The sequence below is a fragment of the Electrona antarctica genome, assembly GCF_951216825.1.
Source record: "Electrona antarctica genome assembly, chromosome: 5".
NCBI lineage: Eukaryota > Metazoa > Chordata > Actinopteri > Myctophiformes > Myctophidae > Electrona > Electrona antarctica.
The window spans coordinates 15,503,607-15,517,700 of NC_136810.1; the positions used below are offsets into that span (position 1 = coordinate 15,503,607).

Consider the following 14,094-nt stretch of genomic DNA (forward strand, 5'->3'; position numbering starts at 1 on the left):
CAGTAAGCTGAATTATAAAATGTGTGAATGGAGTTTCTAGGTGAAAGTGATTTTTTGACGTGCCATAGAGCTGCCATTGAGCCCCATTATAAATTTCTCAAATTTTAAAGCACTATATTTCTAAAACTATGAAACATTTCAAAGATTCCTTTTCAGGCAAACATGTCCACCGTAAGATGAACCTAAATAGGTTTGAATGGGGTTTCTATGTGTAAGTATGTAGGACTATAGTAGCATGCCAAAGTTTGTGATATTGCCATTGAGAATGCATTGGGCGTTTAAGTTAAATAACTCCAAAACTACAAATCATTTCAAAGTAAAAAGTTCCAGCATGTGTCTCCACAGTAAGCTGAATTATAAAAAGTGTGAATGGAGTTTCTAGGTGAAAGTGCTTTTTTGACGTGCCAATATCTGCCATTGAGCCCCATTGTGAATTTCTCAAATTTGAAAGCACTATATTTCTAAAACTATGAAACATTTCAAAGATTTATTTTCAGGCCACCGTAAGATGAACCTAAATAGGTTTGAATGGGGTTTCTAGGTGTAAGTATGTAGGACTAGTAGCATGCCAAAGTTTGTGCTATTGCCATTGAGAATGCATTGGGCGTTTAAGTTAAATACGGGGGGGGGGGGGGGACATATTTTGACAGCAGCAACAGCATAATTTCTCCCCCCTCCCTATTCCAAAGCCCCCCCAGGTACATTATATATTTAAACTATTTTCAGCAATGGTACACTTATTTTTTCAGCTGGTCATTTTGAAAGTAGATCTCACGTCATAAATGTGTGGGCACCCCTGCTCTACAGTTCTGTCTCTGAATTGTTGGCGTAATCGGCAAGGACATTATATATTGCCTTGATTGTGTTGAGCACAGCCCTACCATCCATCCATCCATCGCTAGTACTACAGTGACCTTGTTTTCATTTAGCAGCGACTGTGACTCACTGTCTTCAGTGTCTTGTCGTGAGGACTGAATAACAGACGAGAGAGGGTGAGTGGAAGATTCAGCCTCCTTAGTACTGTACTTAGTCGAAAATAGCCGATGTATAAGCACACAAAGCGGTACGGACGCGACATGCTGTGAGCTGTACATGGCTATTTTCGGTGTGCGACACAGCACGCAACAAAGTACAGGATATCTCTCGGTCTCTCTCTCTTCCATTTTATTTTCCAGTCTAATCGTCAAGGTCAGTGTTCTCTTCATAACTCTGTTGTTTACCTTTTTGACATGATTAAACTGTTCCAAATTTAGCTGGTGGCCCGCCGCAACCCCTTCAAGGGGGTCTCCCTGGAACCCCACTATGAGAGCCACTGCCTTGGTGTGTATAAATTAAAATAAAAAAGCCTCATAATAGTCAGAGTGTGAAAGTAGAGCAAAACACTTCTAGCAGGTCTAGAAGCCACTGAGCAGCATAGATTATACACCCACAGACAAGCCATTTGTATTCAAATCCACTCCTTATCGCAACAACCCCACTCTGAACCTGTACTCTGAACACTCATTATAGAGTACCAAAGTTCTGACGTCACTCCAGCACTACGTCTGGCTCAGGGAGTTCTTTTTGTACAGGAATCCCCATGGGCAAATCTTAGATGGTGTCATATGAGAACTGTGTTCCAAAAATAAACAAACCACCCAGGAGATGTTGTCAGGTATGTGACTCTGTCTTGGAAGAGCCACCCACTGACTAATCTAATATACGGCAACCTTCCCCGTGTTTCTTCACTAGTCCGATCCAGAAGAACACAGTCTGCCGGCCAATGCTACAGAGCTGACAACGAGGTTATATCTTCCCTTCTTCTCTGGAATCCTGTCTCAAAGCAGACCAGAGGTAGAAAACTGTCCTTCCCTGATGTCATCGCTAGGGACACAGGCATCAGTAAGAAGGAACTGGGGATGGCAATGAAGGACCGGAAAGTCTGGCGTGGCATTGTGAAATCCATGATCTCGACCGCGGTCGAAAAATGATACTGTGTCATTTATGATAATGAGTTATATATGATAAAGTCTGTGTGTGTGTGTGTACGTCTATAATCCACGTAACTCGAGAACCGTTCACCTCACCGACTTCAAATTCGACACACGCGTTCCACACCCCCACAGGGAGTGCAGTGCCCGGTGTAGAGTTGGTCGGACCCACGGTTGTCCAGAACTACCACAAAAGGCTCTGGTCAGGCTCTGCCAGTGGACCTAAGATTTGCCTATATGTGAAATCCAATAGAAAAACCTTAAAAAAACAAACAAAAATAAACAATTGCTGGTCTGTTAACCCATTTAGGCCTGATGTCGAAATTTAAAACAATGTCTTCTAAATGCTGACAGTTTTCTGAAATACCTGTATCAGTGGTGCATGGGTGCAATCAATACTTCATGTCAGGGACCCCAAAAATATATGAAAATGGCCACGACCTCCATCTGAAAATATGTTGTTCCAGGAACCTCTCAGAAGCAAAGATTTGAGTTGAAAATGTTCGCTCTGAAATAATATATATTCAAAGATTTGCAACACATTTTCACGATTTTTCAAAAATAGCATCTACAAGCTCTGATCTGCTATTTTTCAAAATGCTTAAAACACGTTCCCGTCCTGAATGGGTTAACTAATTGTGTGTACAAATGGAACTGTGCGGGTTCCATGAGGTAATGCATAGTTTGAGAACCACTCCATATTACGTTTATAACGTTTTCAAATAAAGGACCCCCAAATTGAAACTAATTAAGCTCTCGAGTTAAAATAGATTTAAGTGTTCATAAACTGCTCCTAAATTTGCTGGGAACGCCCCTGGAATCCCTCTCAAGGACTGCAGTTTATGGGACACACCACCAGAGGTCAAACACAATATGAATCACGCACGCACGCACGCACGCACGCACGCACGCACGCTGCCCATTACAAAGCCATCGGTTTTATGATCTCTATCTGTCTCTCTCTCTTCCCCTCTATCTCTATGTCTGTCTGTCTGTCTGTCTCTCTCTCTTCCCCTCTCTCTCTATGTCTGTCTGTCTGTCTGTCTCTCTCTCTCGTAGGTGGAAACCTTGTATGTCCAAAACGGTGAGTTTTGAGGCCACGGTGGGGGGGGGGGGGGGGGGGGGAACAACAAAGAACCTACGTTCTAATGGATCCAATTACCCTCCATTGGTTGCATTGACACACACGCGCACACACATTTCACTGTCAAAAGAATTCAACATATATACAAGCTCACAACGCATCTGCATGACACTCTTTCTATAGGAGTGGTTAGCACCACTCAGAAATGAAGAAAAAGGATATACAAGCTTCTTCCCACCCTGAACAGAGGAGGACGGGCCCAGCATTCCACTGGGGGAATGCTGAGGTGATCTGAATAGATGAACACACACAAGAATGTTGATGTTGATGCTCACAAGAATGTCATGATGATAATGATGCTGAATGAATGGATGAGGTAATAACCACTACTCACATACAGGCTAGAATGTTATGATGCTGATGTTGGAATGGATGGATGGATGGATGGATGAATGAATGAGGTAAAAATGAATGAATGAAGTAATAACCACTACTCACATACAGGCTAGAATGTTATGATGCTGATGTTGGAATGGATGGAAGGATGGATGGATGGAAGGATGGATGGATGGATGGATGGAAGGATGAATGGATGGATGGATTGATGGATGAATGGATGGATGGATGGATGGAAGGATGGATGGATGGAAGGATGAATTGATGGATGGATGGATGGAAGGATGGATGGATGGATGGATGGATGGATGGATGGATGGATGGATGGATGGATGAATGAATGAGGTAAAAATTAATGAATGAAGTAATAACCACTACTCATATACAGTACATGAATGTCATGACAATGATGCTGGAATAAATGGATGATATACCGGTAACCACTAGTCATGTACATCCAATAATGTCATGATGCTGATGTTGGAATGAATGAACGAACGAACGAACAAACACTACTCACTCACACAGGGCAGGAAAATACAAAATAAGTGAATTTGTTTTCAGGAAATGGGAGAAATGGAGAACTGAGTGGTGCAACTCCGTGTGGGGTTCCCCAGGGGGTCCCCGGAACTTCCAGACCCACAGGAACGCGCCCAGGGTGCCGGCCCGGTTGTGGCGAGCCGCCCCGCGTGAGAAACGGTCGAGAAAGGACAGAGTTAAGGTCCCTGCACACAGAGCGCGTTTTTCTGGTTTTTAGCGGCGTTTCTCCATCGGTTTTCTGAAAAACGCGTTTCCCCACACTTTTACTGTGTGGGGAAATTAGCAGACAACACCCCCCCCTCTCTCCCCCTCCCTCCCCCCTCTCTCTCCCTCTCCCTCTTGCAACACTATTTCTCTCTCTGTTTCTAACACAACAGCACCTACTGGTACCCAAAGGGACATACATAGGGATGGACATAGGGACATTGCTGTTCCTTGGAGTGGCTGCACCACTCAAAAAGTTAGGGGCGCTCGTATCATCATACGTCATCTCATTCTGGCCTTTTAATGTTTGTGTTTACACAAACACTCAAAACTGGCCATTCATTATCAATGGCATTTAATGTTTGTGTTAGGACAAAGTTTGTGTTTACACGCACACTAAAAGCTCATTTTGTAATGATAACCCTAATACTTTGGGATAAATTGGGACAATAATTATAACTTTCACTCTAAAAATAAATATAGAGAAAATATTTTTGCTCGTGCACTCGCCCGTAGCACAGATTACTGCATTATGTGCTAATACAAAACAGATGCTGTGAATACGATTATTGTGTTCATTTTTAATTGACCATGATCTGCAGTGATATGTGAGCTGTTAAAGGGACACAAAGATGCCAACACATGGGGACCCCCTGGAATCCACCCACAGACCTCTGCAGGGTCCCCGGACCCAACTTTGAGAACCACTGACTCAAGTATTGCACGATTTTGGGGTACTTTTACTTCATTTTGAAGATACAAAATAGGTTGGGAATGGCTGGTTTATTACACCTCACCTCTTAGCACTGAGTGGCTCCTCGGCCTCTGCCTTTACGCTCTCTTCTGGCTGGAAGCGGAAGTCCTCGATGTACACCCCGAAGCGCTCGTAGAACCATCTGTGCGACCGTGCGTACAGCGTCTCCTGTTTGTCTGTGTGCACACAAGAGGTCAAATCCAACTTAATGTACAGTAGGACAAAAAAAGAGAACAAATGCCTCTACAAATTTTACACATATACTGTATGTTGGTATGTTTTCTGTTGATTGAGAAAAACAACATTTCACATGAAGCTAATCATCTGGGGGACCCCCCCAAAATCCTTTGGGGACCCCCGATCCACAGGTTGACAACCACGTGAGCTAAGGCACAGCAACTAGTAATGCTTTCGTCACTTTTGAAAACCTACCTCTAGGTCAAGTTATTTTCTGCATGAAATTGTTGTCGTTACCATTTTTTCCTGATTCCACTCTGTTTGTTTGTGCAGCACTTTGTAACTTTGTTTTGAAAAGCGCTCTACAAATCAATTCAGGATCATTATCATTATGAAGAGGTTTCAATTGCACCACCCGACAGCGGGGATATTACAGCAGTGTGCCGTTGCTAGTAAAGAGCCAATTACCCAGAGAGCATCTCAAACACGGCGGCGGCACCTTCACAGCACAAATAGCAGTGTTGTGCTGTGTGCCGCCGTGTCCAATTAACACATTCTGGGCGGGAACCCCTTTTGGTGTTTTAAGCATCATGTTATACTTTAGCTATTGAAAAATAGCAGATCTACAAGCTCATAGCGCGGCACCGAGTGCCGCGCTATGAACTTGTAGGTCTGCTATTTTTGAAAAATCGTGAAAACGTGCCTCAAATCTTTGAATATATATTCTTTCAGAGATTCAGTTTTTAACTTGAATCTTTGCTTCTGGGGGGGTTCCTGGAACTACATATTTTCAGATGGGGGTCGGCGGCATATTAAATATAATTCTTGGGGTCCTTGACATGAAATATTGAGAACCACTGATTAATACTGATATAGAAACATGAGGTTTTTCAGAAAAAAAGACATTTTTTAAATTCCGACGTCAGGCCTAAATGGGTTAAGACGGCAGACAACAAGGTTATGTCCCATGAGGGAGGCACATAAAACAGCATTTAAAATGCCAACACTATATCGCTGTGCTTAAACTGGTGCCAAGGATATTACAACAGAAGGTTAAGAAAAGGTGGGTAAGGGTTTGAATTAGGGATGCCCCAATACACTTTTTTCGTTTCCGATCCCACAATTTCTGTGTTAGCCGATGCCGAATACCGATACCATCTCGTGTTGTGTTTATAGCTATCTAGCTATATCATGTTGTTTATAGCAGACTCCTCACTCAAATGTGCACTTGCAGTTTGGCCAACTCCAAAGCAAACTCCACATGCCCCAACATTTTATTTACCTGCCATAGTGCCAACCCCTTACCCCTGTGACGGATCGGTGGTTTTCACCGATACCGAGATGACCCGATATGACAAATAAGGGCCGATGCAGATACTTTTCCGATACCGATACAGTATCGGGACAGCTCTAGTTTGTATCCACCACGGTGCATCTGGATTTGTCTAGCACCTATACCGTAGGTTGTCAAAATGGGGTGCACCATGGACCCCCAGGGGTCCTTGAGGAGTTACAGGTCTTTAAGTCAGAGTGTGTACAAATGGGGAACAATTGTACACTCTCAGAGTTACGTAGGGTTTTATCATGTAGATCGTGGCCCTCAGAGATAGAAAATTATATCAAAATGAGGGTCTTTGGCCTAATGCATATAATATCAAATGAGGGTCTTTGGCCTAATGCATATAAAAATGGGGGTCCTTGAACTTAAAACATTTGAGAATCACTGGCCTATACGAACATGATGCAGATGTCACTTTTTTCATCGTTTTGTAATAAAAATCCAAATCTGCAGAGTAACCAGAAATACAAAAAAGAAAAGAAAAAACAAACGTGAGTGAAGGAAAGAGATGAGTGGCAACAGAGAAATAGAGACAGAAAAACAGACGTGAGCGAAGGAAAGAGAGAAGAAGAGGTGACGGAGAGAGTAGGAAGAGTGGCGAGGGGTGCATAAAGTGGTGACATCCGTCTACATCTTTGCAAATTAGAAACTGTCACAACTGCCATGCAGCGTGCTTCAAAAGGCTGCCGGGATTGTTCATTATTCATAAGAAATCTCTCTGCTTTCCACAAGCTGCAGTTTGACAACATACTTTCAGTTTTAACGAGACCCACTGCCATGGCAGTGTTAAAACCAAACCAAAAAAAGCAGGGGGGGAGGGGTGTGTAATATAAAAAAACGAATTAACTGGTTCCTTACAGAGCACTTAAATCTATTAACAAGAGATACGTTAAATAAATACAAAAAAACAAACATATGCAAACAATTCATCAAGTGCGTTTATGACCTACTAAAAACATGTTTTATACCATCCGGTATTCACTATACACTCTTCACCCTAAAGGTCTTAATGAGGAGTTGTTGCTCGATATAAAGTCATAATTATCTTAACTAAACTTGTGATTGTTATTGGAGGGTTGAACTTGCCTCCTCCATCTTTTGAACTTTTTGTCTGTTTCTTTGTGCATTTCATGGTATTTTCTCTATATTTTTCCATTTTATTGTCGTCTTCCTGTGTATGTCCTTTCCTTTTGTACGTATTTCTGTATTTCTTTGCATCATTGGAACTTTGTGTTCTCACATCAATGATGCATGGGTATTCTTCTTGAATGATGTCAATGACCACTGATAACCACAAAGGTGAAGGTGACTAGGGCCACAAGAGGCACCGCTGAGCGAGCTTAAGTGAATGAGTTGCCGTGCCGAGCCTTGCCAAGCCGAAGTCACCTTCAGCTTACTCAGCGCCGTCCGAGTTATGTTCGATCAAAGATATTATAGTTGACTAAAACTAACGGAATAACGAAAACTAAAATGTGTGTGTTAACTTTACTAATTAAAAACTATGATAAAAAAGATAACTAACTGAATCTACATTGTGTGCTTACAAAACTAACTAAAAAGAACCAAAATTATAGAGAATATGAACTTAGTTTTAGTTTTTCTCGTTGCCAACAGTAACAGAATATACTGTATATTTGTGTCTACATTTGGCATTTATTGAGCAGGCTTATCGAGCCAGGCTTTTATCGAGCCCACTATTGAGCATTTTCCATTATTTTGTGTGTACTCTAGGTCGTCCACACAGCCCTCCATCGTCGCTACCAGTCACGCTGGTTCTCCATACATCTCGTTGGTGCTTTGCGCTCCTGCATTTTTCTAGAGTACAGTACATTATGTTAACGTGGGACGTCCTTGTGACCGGTGCCCGTGTGTTGGTTCCCACAGCACTAGTTTGCTGGCTGGCAGCTCTTGGTGTCTTTGGCAGTGTCTTAGTCCCATTCTCCTGGCTGCTATTTTCTGGCTCACCCTTGGCATTCCACATTATAGTCTGGCAGCCGGGGGTGTGGAGTGGGACATTTGGTATATAGTTTTTTTTATTGACATAAAATATTGTCTATGTATACATTCATGAATCCACTTGCTGACTGGCTGTCGGTATTGAGCAATTTGTTTTTTATAGGGGTTTGTCAAAAATGTCAAAATGTCATAATGCTTTAACTAGTATGTGACGTGTGAAACTAGGGGGTTTTCATGATTCTGAATCCATTCCAAGCAGTAGTTTTGCACAAAAAACACTACTTGGGCAAAAACATTAATGTGATGAGGTCAGCACATTTTGGACAAGACTTCGTCCTGAGCGTCGGGCGTTACTAATAGAAAGGACAAAGAACATCGTCCTGGGCGATGGGAGTGTTAATGGTATGGTCACATATATCCCAAGCGGATTCATGAATGTATGTACCGAATTGTCCCGAATATAAGACGACTGATTATAAGACGCCCATTTTTCAAAATGCATTTGTGAAAAAATAACATTGAATGTCAAATAATCTAGTCCGATTATAATACGGCCCCGTTTTTTAGGATATTTCCATTCCATAATTATATTCAGGCCAATAGGGTATATAGACAACATTTTAGGCAAATAAAAAAACAACTACATATCAAATTTCCCACTTTAAACAAAAGAAGCCTGTTGGCTGCTGGATTAATGCAGATTCTTGTTGGTAACAAAGGTATCACAACAAAGATGCTTCATCACACAACCCAATCTTTGACAAGATTTTGGAAAGATTTTTAAAAGAATTACGCCTGGTTTCATGTTGCTAAGTGTGTTTCTCCAGCTCACCTGTACCGTTGGCTGTTGTGGGGGATGCAGATTTGGGGGGTTGAGGAGGTGAATCTTCAGGTCTGAAACATGCAAAAAGCAGAAGACGACCACATCACATACACATACTATGCGTTAGTGTTTCCCCTAGATTTTATTCCTTGGGGGCTAGGTAGAAAAAACAGTGCATTATAACAACAGCTGACCGAGCAACAAAGTGAAGAATTACAATTTGACGGATATCACCACTCAAGGTTAAAAGTCCTATGATTAAAGACGGCCCTCAATAATATCAGAATTGGAGGCCAGAAATGTAAAAAAAGAAAAAGAACTCAACAGAGAACAGAATGCCCATGAGGCAGTTTTCTTTTTATAATTCTCTCTGACACAAAGCAGTACTGTAGTACGAACACACACACACACACACACACACACACACACACACACACACACACACACACACACACACACACACACACACACACACACACACACACACACACACACACACACACACACACACACACACACACACACACACACACACACACACACACACACACACACACACACACACACACACACACACACACACTAAAGTAGGAGACGCCGCGTCTTATGAAATAAGGACAACCATTGATAGTGCGAGGTCCTAAGTGAGCGCAGCTGATGGGAATCGACAGCGGACCCCTGGGGGTGTCGGGGGGGTATTACTGCACGTACCTGGGGGTTTTCAGCACTTCGTTCATCTTCTGCTCCAGATCCAGCCTCCTGGTTCTCTCTCTCTCCAGGTCCTGCTTCAGCGTGTCAATGTTGGTCTCCTCTCGGAGCTTCCTGAGCTCCTCCTCTGCAACACAGAACAGGAGGAATACCACACGTGAGGATCCGCTGGAACGTCAACATATAAGGATCCTGATCCGTGAGGATCCAGTAGCAGAGTGCATCAGAAGGTGCTTTAGGCTCCCCGACGGAATAGACACATCTATTTAAAAACTCCTTTGTTCCACATTCGATTAAGCTGCTGATTCAGCAAGAATGCGGGTCATGTGCAATACATAGGGAAGTGCAATCAAACCATGCAACAATATACATGTTTTAAGTTATGTTTGGGAGATATAAAATGTATATCGTCGGTCGGTCGGCTTTTTTCCATAATTTGCGCAAATTAACTACTTTTGTATGCCACCCCCCCCCCCTATAAATGAATGCCCTACTTCATCATACAAGAGTTGGAGTAGTGATAATAGCAGATCTACACTCTCACAAGCAATGCAACGAGTTGTGAGCTTGTACATCGGCTATTTTCACAATTGTTTTTCTTTTTCTTTTATAATAATAATAATAATAATAATAAAAGGATACAGTTTTGTTAAGACTTACTCTGTTACATTTTGGGGATATAAAATGAATATCGTTGCTGTCGGGCAGAAACCTGTAATCTCCATGCTTTAACTTTTTTATTTTGTAAATTAGCCCCCTATGTTGATCATGCTACAGCGTCACACGGAAGCATCAAAAGCAGCAGATCTGCCGGCTCAAAAACCCAGCGTGACGCGTTTTGAGCTTGTCAAACTGTTTTGGACATAAGAGTTTTCCACACAGACAGAGATGATATATTGGGGTGTATATGGGAAACTGTTTGGATGCAAAACATAATGCTCTGGCTCAGCAGAAAAATAAAGTTATATCTCCTCTCATCATCAACATTCTGTCCTTCCTGAACGTCACAACGACCAAAATGTCATTAAAGCAAGACTTTCACACAGCTGCTGCCAACTAATGCGGAGCAAAAATACTGCATCTGTCCAGAGGATTTCTAATAGTCTGTAATAGTTAATAGTTAATCAAGAGAGGCTCAACAGTATGCCAAAGGAAAGTACACAACCTCTTCTTCTCCTAAAAGCACAGTTGCATAACATTAACTGAGCACATGGGACTACCAGTAAGACGCCTGAGGGCGAGAACACGCTGAAACAACAGAGCTTCTTAATACGGCACAGTTGAGAAGCAGGAGTTGGTGTCAGTGAGGTCAGATGTAGAGTTGCTGTCCGGCTTATGCAGATCTAGTACATCAATCCATGCATGGCTATCCTCAGGGTTTGATGCAAATCACAAGCAAATTCACCTGTCACTGTCATCAGGTCAAAGGGAGAGAATGTGATTCCCTTATTAAGAAGACAAAACCTGATTCTCAATGAATTGATTAACCTACATGAGCAAGATTAAGTGGGTTAGTGGTTGCAAGCGTGGGTTTCGGCATTTCGGTTAATTGCCCAGTCCTAGTGTGAGTGCTATTGTTTTCCTGTACAGTATACAGTGTGTGTGTGTGTGTGCGTGCGCGTCGTAGTGGTAGCCATTAACCCTTAGAAGATGAAAGACGCCAATTGGCGTCTTCATCAGAATTCCGTAAATGATCAATGACGCCAATTGGCGTCTTCACAGTTTTTGATGAATCTAAACATATTAATATGCTCCGAAGCGCTGTTTAAATTCCTGAGCTTATATTCCAACTACATTACCCAGAAAACCCGTGTCACGTGACACACGTGTACGTGTTGCCATTGGAAGCTGGTCCCACCCCCTGTAAACAGTGGGGGCAGAGGGAGTCTTCATAGTTTTCATTGTTTTGCCTGTTTGCCGTCTCGCCCGAGCGATTTTCTAGCAGAAAAAGTTGAAAGCAGTACTATTTATTTGAGCGAGTTTTGTGGTAGTAGTATTGATCCATACGCGTCCCAGTCGCCTTCTCCAGGCGGAGTAGCCCTGGTCCAGTGCTTACAGCGAGACTCGCTGCTCCCTCCCTCCTTTTTTCATTGTCTCCCCATCGTCGTCCGATGAGCTATACCGGGAAACCATTGAAGAAGACGATCAACCCGGAATGTTTTGAGGTAATCTTATTGTAGAAAATGCCCTTCTATAGTGATCAGAAATCATAAGATGATCGCTACAAATAGATGCTTGGATAATTACTACTACTAGTCAGATCATGACGCCAGAATGACTCACCACGATGGCCCCCAGCCATTAGCCAGCACCGAAGGTGCTGGCTAATGGTGTTGGTCGGTGCATTGGTGCTGGCTAAGGGCTGGAGGGGGGGGTTGGTGTCGATCGGTTGGTTGGTGCAGTACAAATGTATCGTAGCAGGCATGCACGCATGGCAGTACAAGTATTTTATATTGTAGCGTGCCTTATAGGCGATCTGATCTTTAGAGTAATGTTCGCTCCTTTTATTTACTGTCTACAAAGACGGAGAACAAACATGCATCGTTTACTGAAGCAACGCGTGGTTATGATGACGTTGCTACAAGGATCGGAGGGGGGACGGGGAGTGAAGCTAACAGTAGCGTATTATATAAGATCTGTATGACGTTTCATTGACGTCTGAGCTTGCATGATAATTGCATTCATTGTATATTGTATACAATCATGATTGTACATTGTTTAGTGTGTCTCCGTGTGATGATGATGATGACGATGATGTCAGATAGCCTACGTCCCCCCCCCCCCCCCCCAACTGGCTATTGGCCGGGCTGACTACAGCTAAATGTTTATTTTTATATATTTAGAACTGGCATCGGAGGAGGAGGATGATGATGATGATGATGATGATGAAGACGAAGAGTCAAGACTGCGATGGAGTTCTCCGACACTGAACCGGATGCATTCATTCATTTCAGTTGTTGTTTTTTTTTTAATTTAGCCTACACACACACACACCGTCAAGAACAACTGGAATGCAGTGGTTTGGGGACACTGGGGAGTTTGGGGACAACTGTTTTGTATGTAGGCCTATTTATTTTCTGTAATATTTATTATAATTGTATTATGTTAGTAGTCATAAAAAATAAAAGACAAGCTTTTACAATGAGTTAGACCTGTCATGGCTATTTTGTTCACTAGTCTGAGGTTTATGGTTTGACTAAGCGAGTTTCAACTGTGATTTACTCTGTAACGGTAGATGGTAAGAACCCAATTTTTTTGTTATAATACAGTATACATTCAAGTCTATATTTTGATACATATCATGGGCACAAAGTCATATCAAAACAATGTCCTTGGATGAGTTTTTTATCAAAACTGTTTCTTCACAACAGGTTTTTGAGATACATGCATGAATAGACACGGTACTGGTAAGACTATGTAAACATGGTATATATCAAAATGTGCGTTAGAATGTCTAATTTTACCCCAAAAAAGAATTGAGTTTATATGATGTTCCATTTCAGAGCTAGGGGGACTTTTAGCTGGATAGGTCAGATTGATCATGACTGACCATGCTATTTATAGATGGCAAAATATCTACAGTGGTACATGTGAGAAACTTTTTATTTTATTTTAATTGAACTAGACAACTCACCCTTTAAAATGAGATATTGCATGGCTATGTACGCCCAGCAGAAAAAAAGTTATTTAGAAAATAAAACTTCAACCGGTCATAACTTTTTTTGTTGTCCTAGAAACACTACCCAGTGTAAATGCAGGCTCTTTTAAATGGCTTCCAACACCACAACTAAACATTTTATCAACTCAGTTCATTTTATTCCTGGAAGCAGACAAGCCAAGCTTTCTCTGAAGGTCTTTCGTTGTCACACATTCACAACAGAGAATTTTCAATAAATCATTCAAAAACGCCATTCTGCCATAGAGAAGTCTAAAAACTATATAGAAATCCATGAAACTCTCAAAGAGTTAAGGATGTGTGACATTTAAAAGTGCTGCATTCATAATTTCCGCCGGATAAAGTCAAGTACTGTCAAACACCATCACGTCACACTCGTATATCGTCAATATCGGGCAGAAACCTTGTATGTCCATATTTCAACCATTTATGGTTATTATTTTTCTACTACATCATACAAGAGTGTC

The 14,094-nt window shown here is 42.0% G+C and overlaps 1 protein-coding gene across 1 annotated transcript in view; it reads right to left on the minus strand.

The window, feature by feature from the left end:
• Positions 1 to 14,094, minus strand: part of LOC306923809 (GRAM domain-containing protein 4-like) — a 128,971-nt gene that overhangs the window by 32,687 nt on the left and 82,190 nt on the right. The window contains exons 4-6 of the mRNA XM_079502123.1: positions 9,955 to 10,078; positions 9,253 to 9,314; positions 4,992 to 5,124 (exon numbers count right to left, since the gene is read on the minus strand). Coding sequence (XP_079358249.1) covers positions 4,992 to 5,124; positions 9,253 to 9,314; positions 9,955 to 10,078 — 319 coding nt within the window. The remainder of the gene's footprint in view (positions 1 to 4,991; positions 5,125 to 9,252; positions 9,315 to 9,954; positions 10,079 to 14,094) is intronic.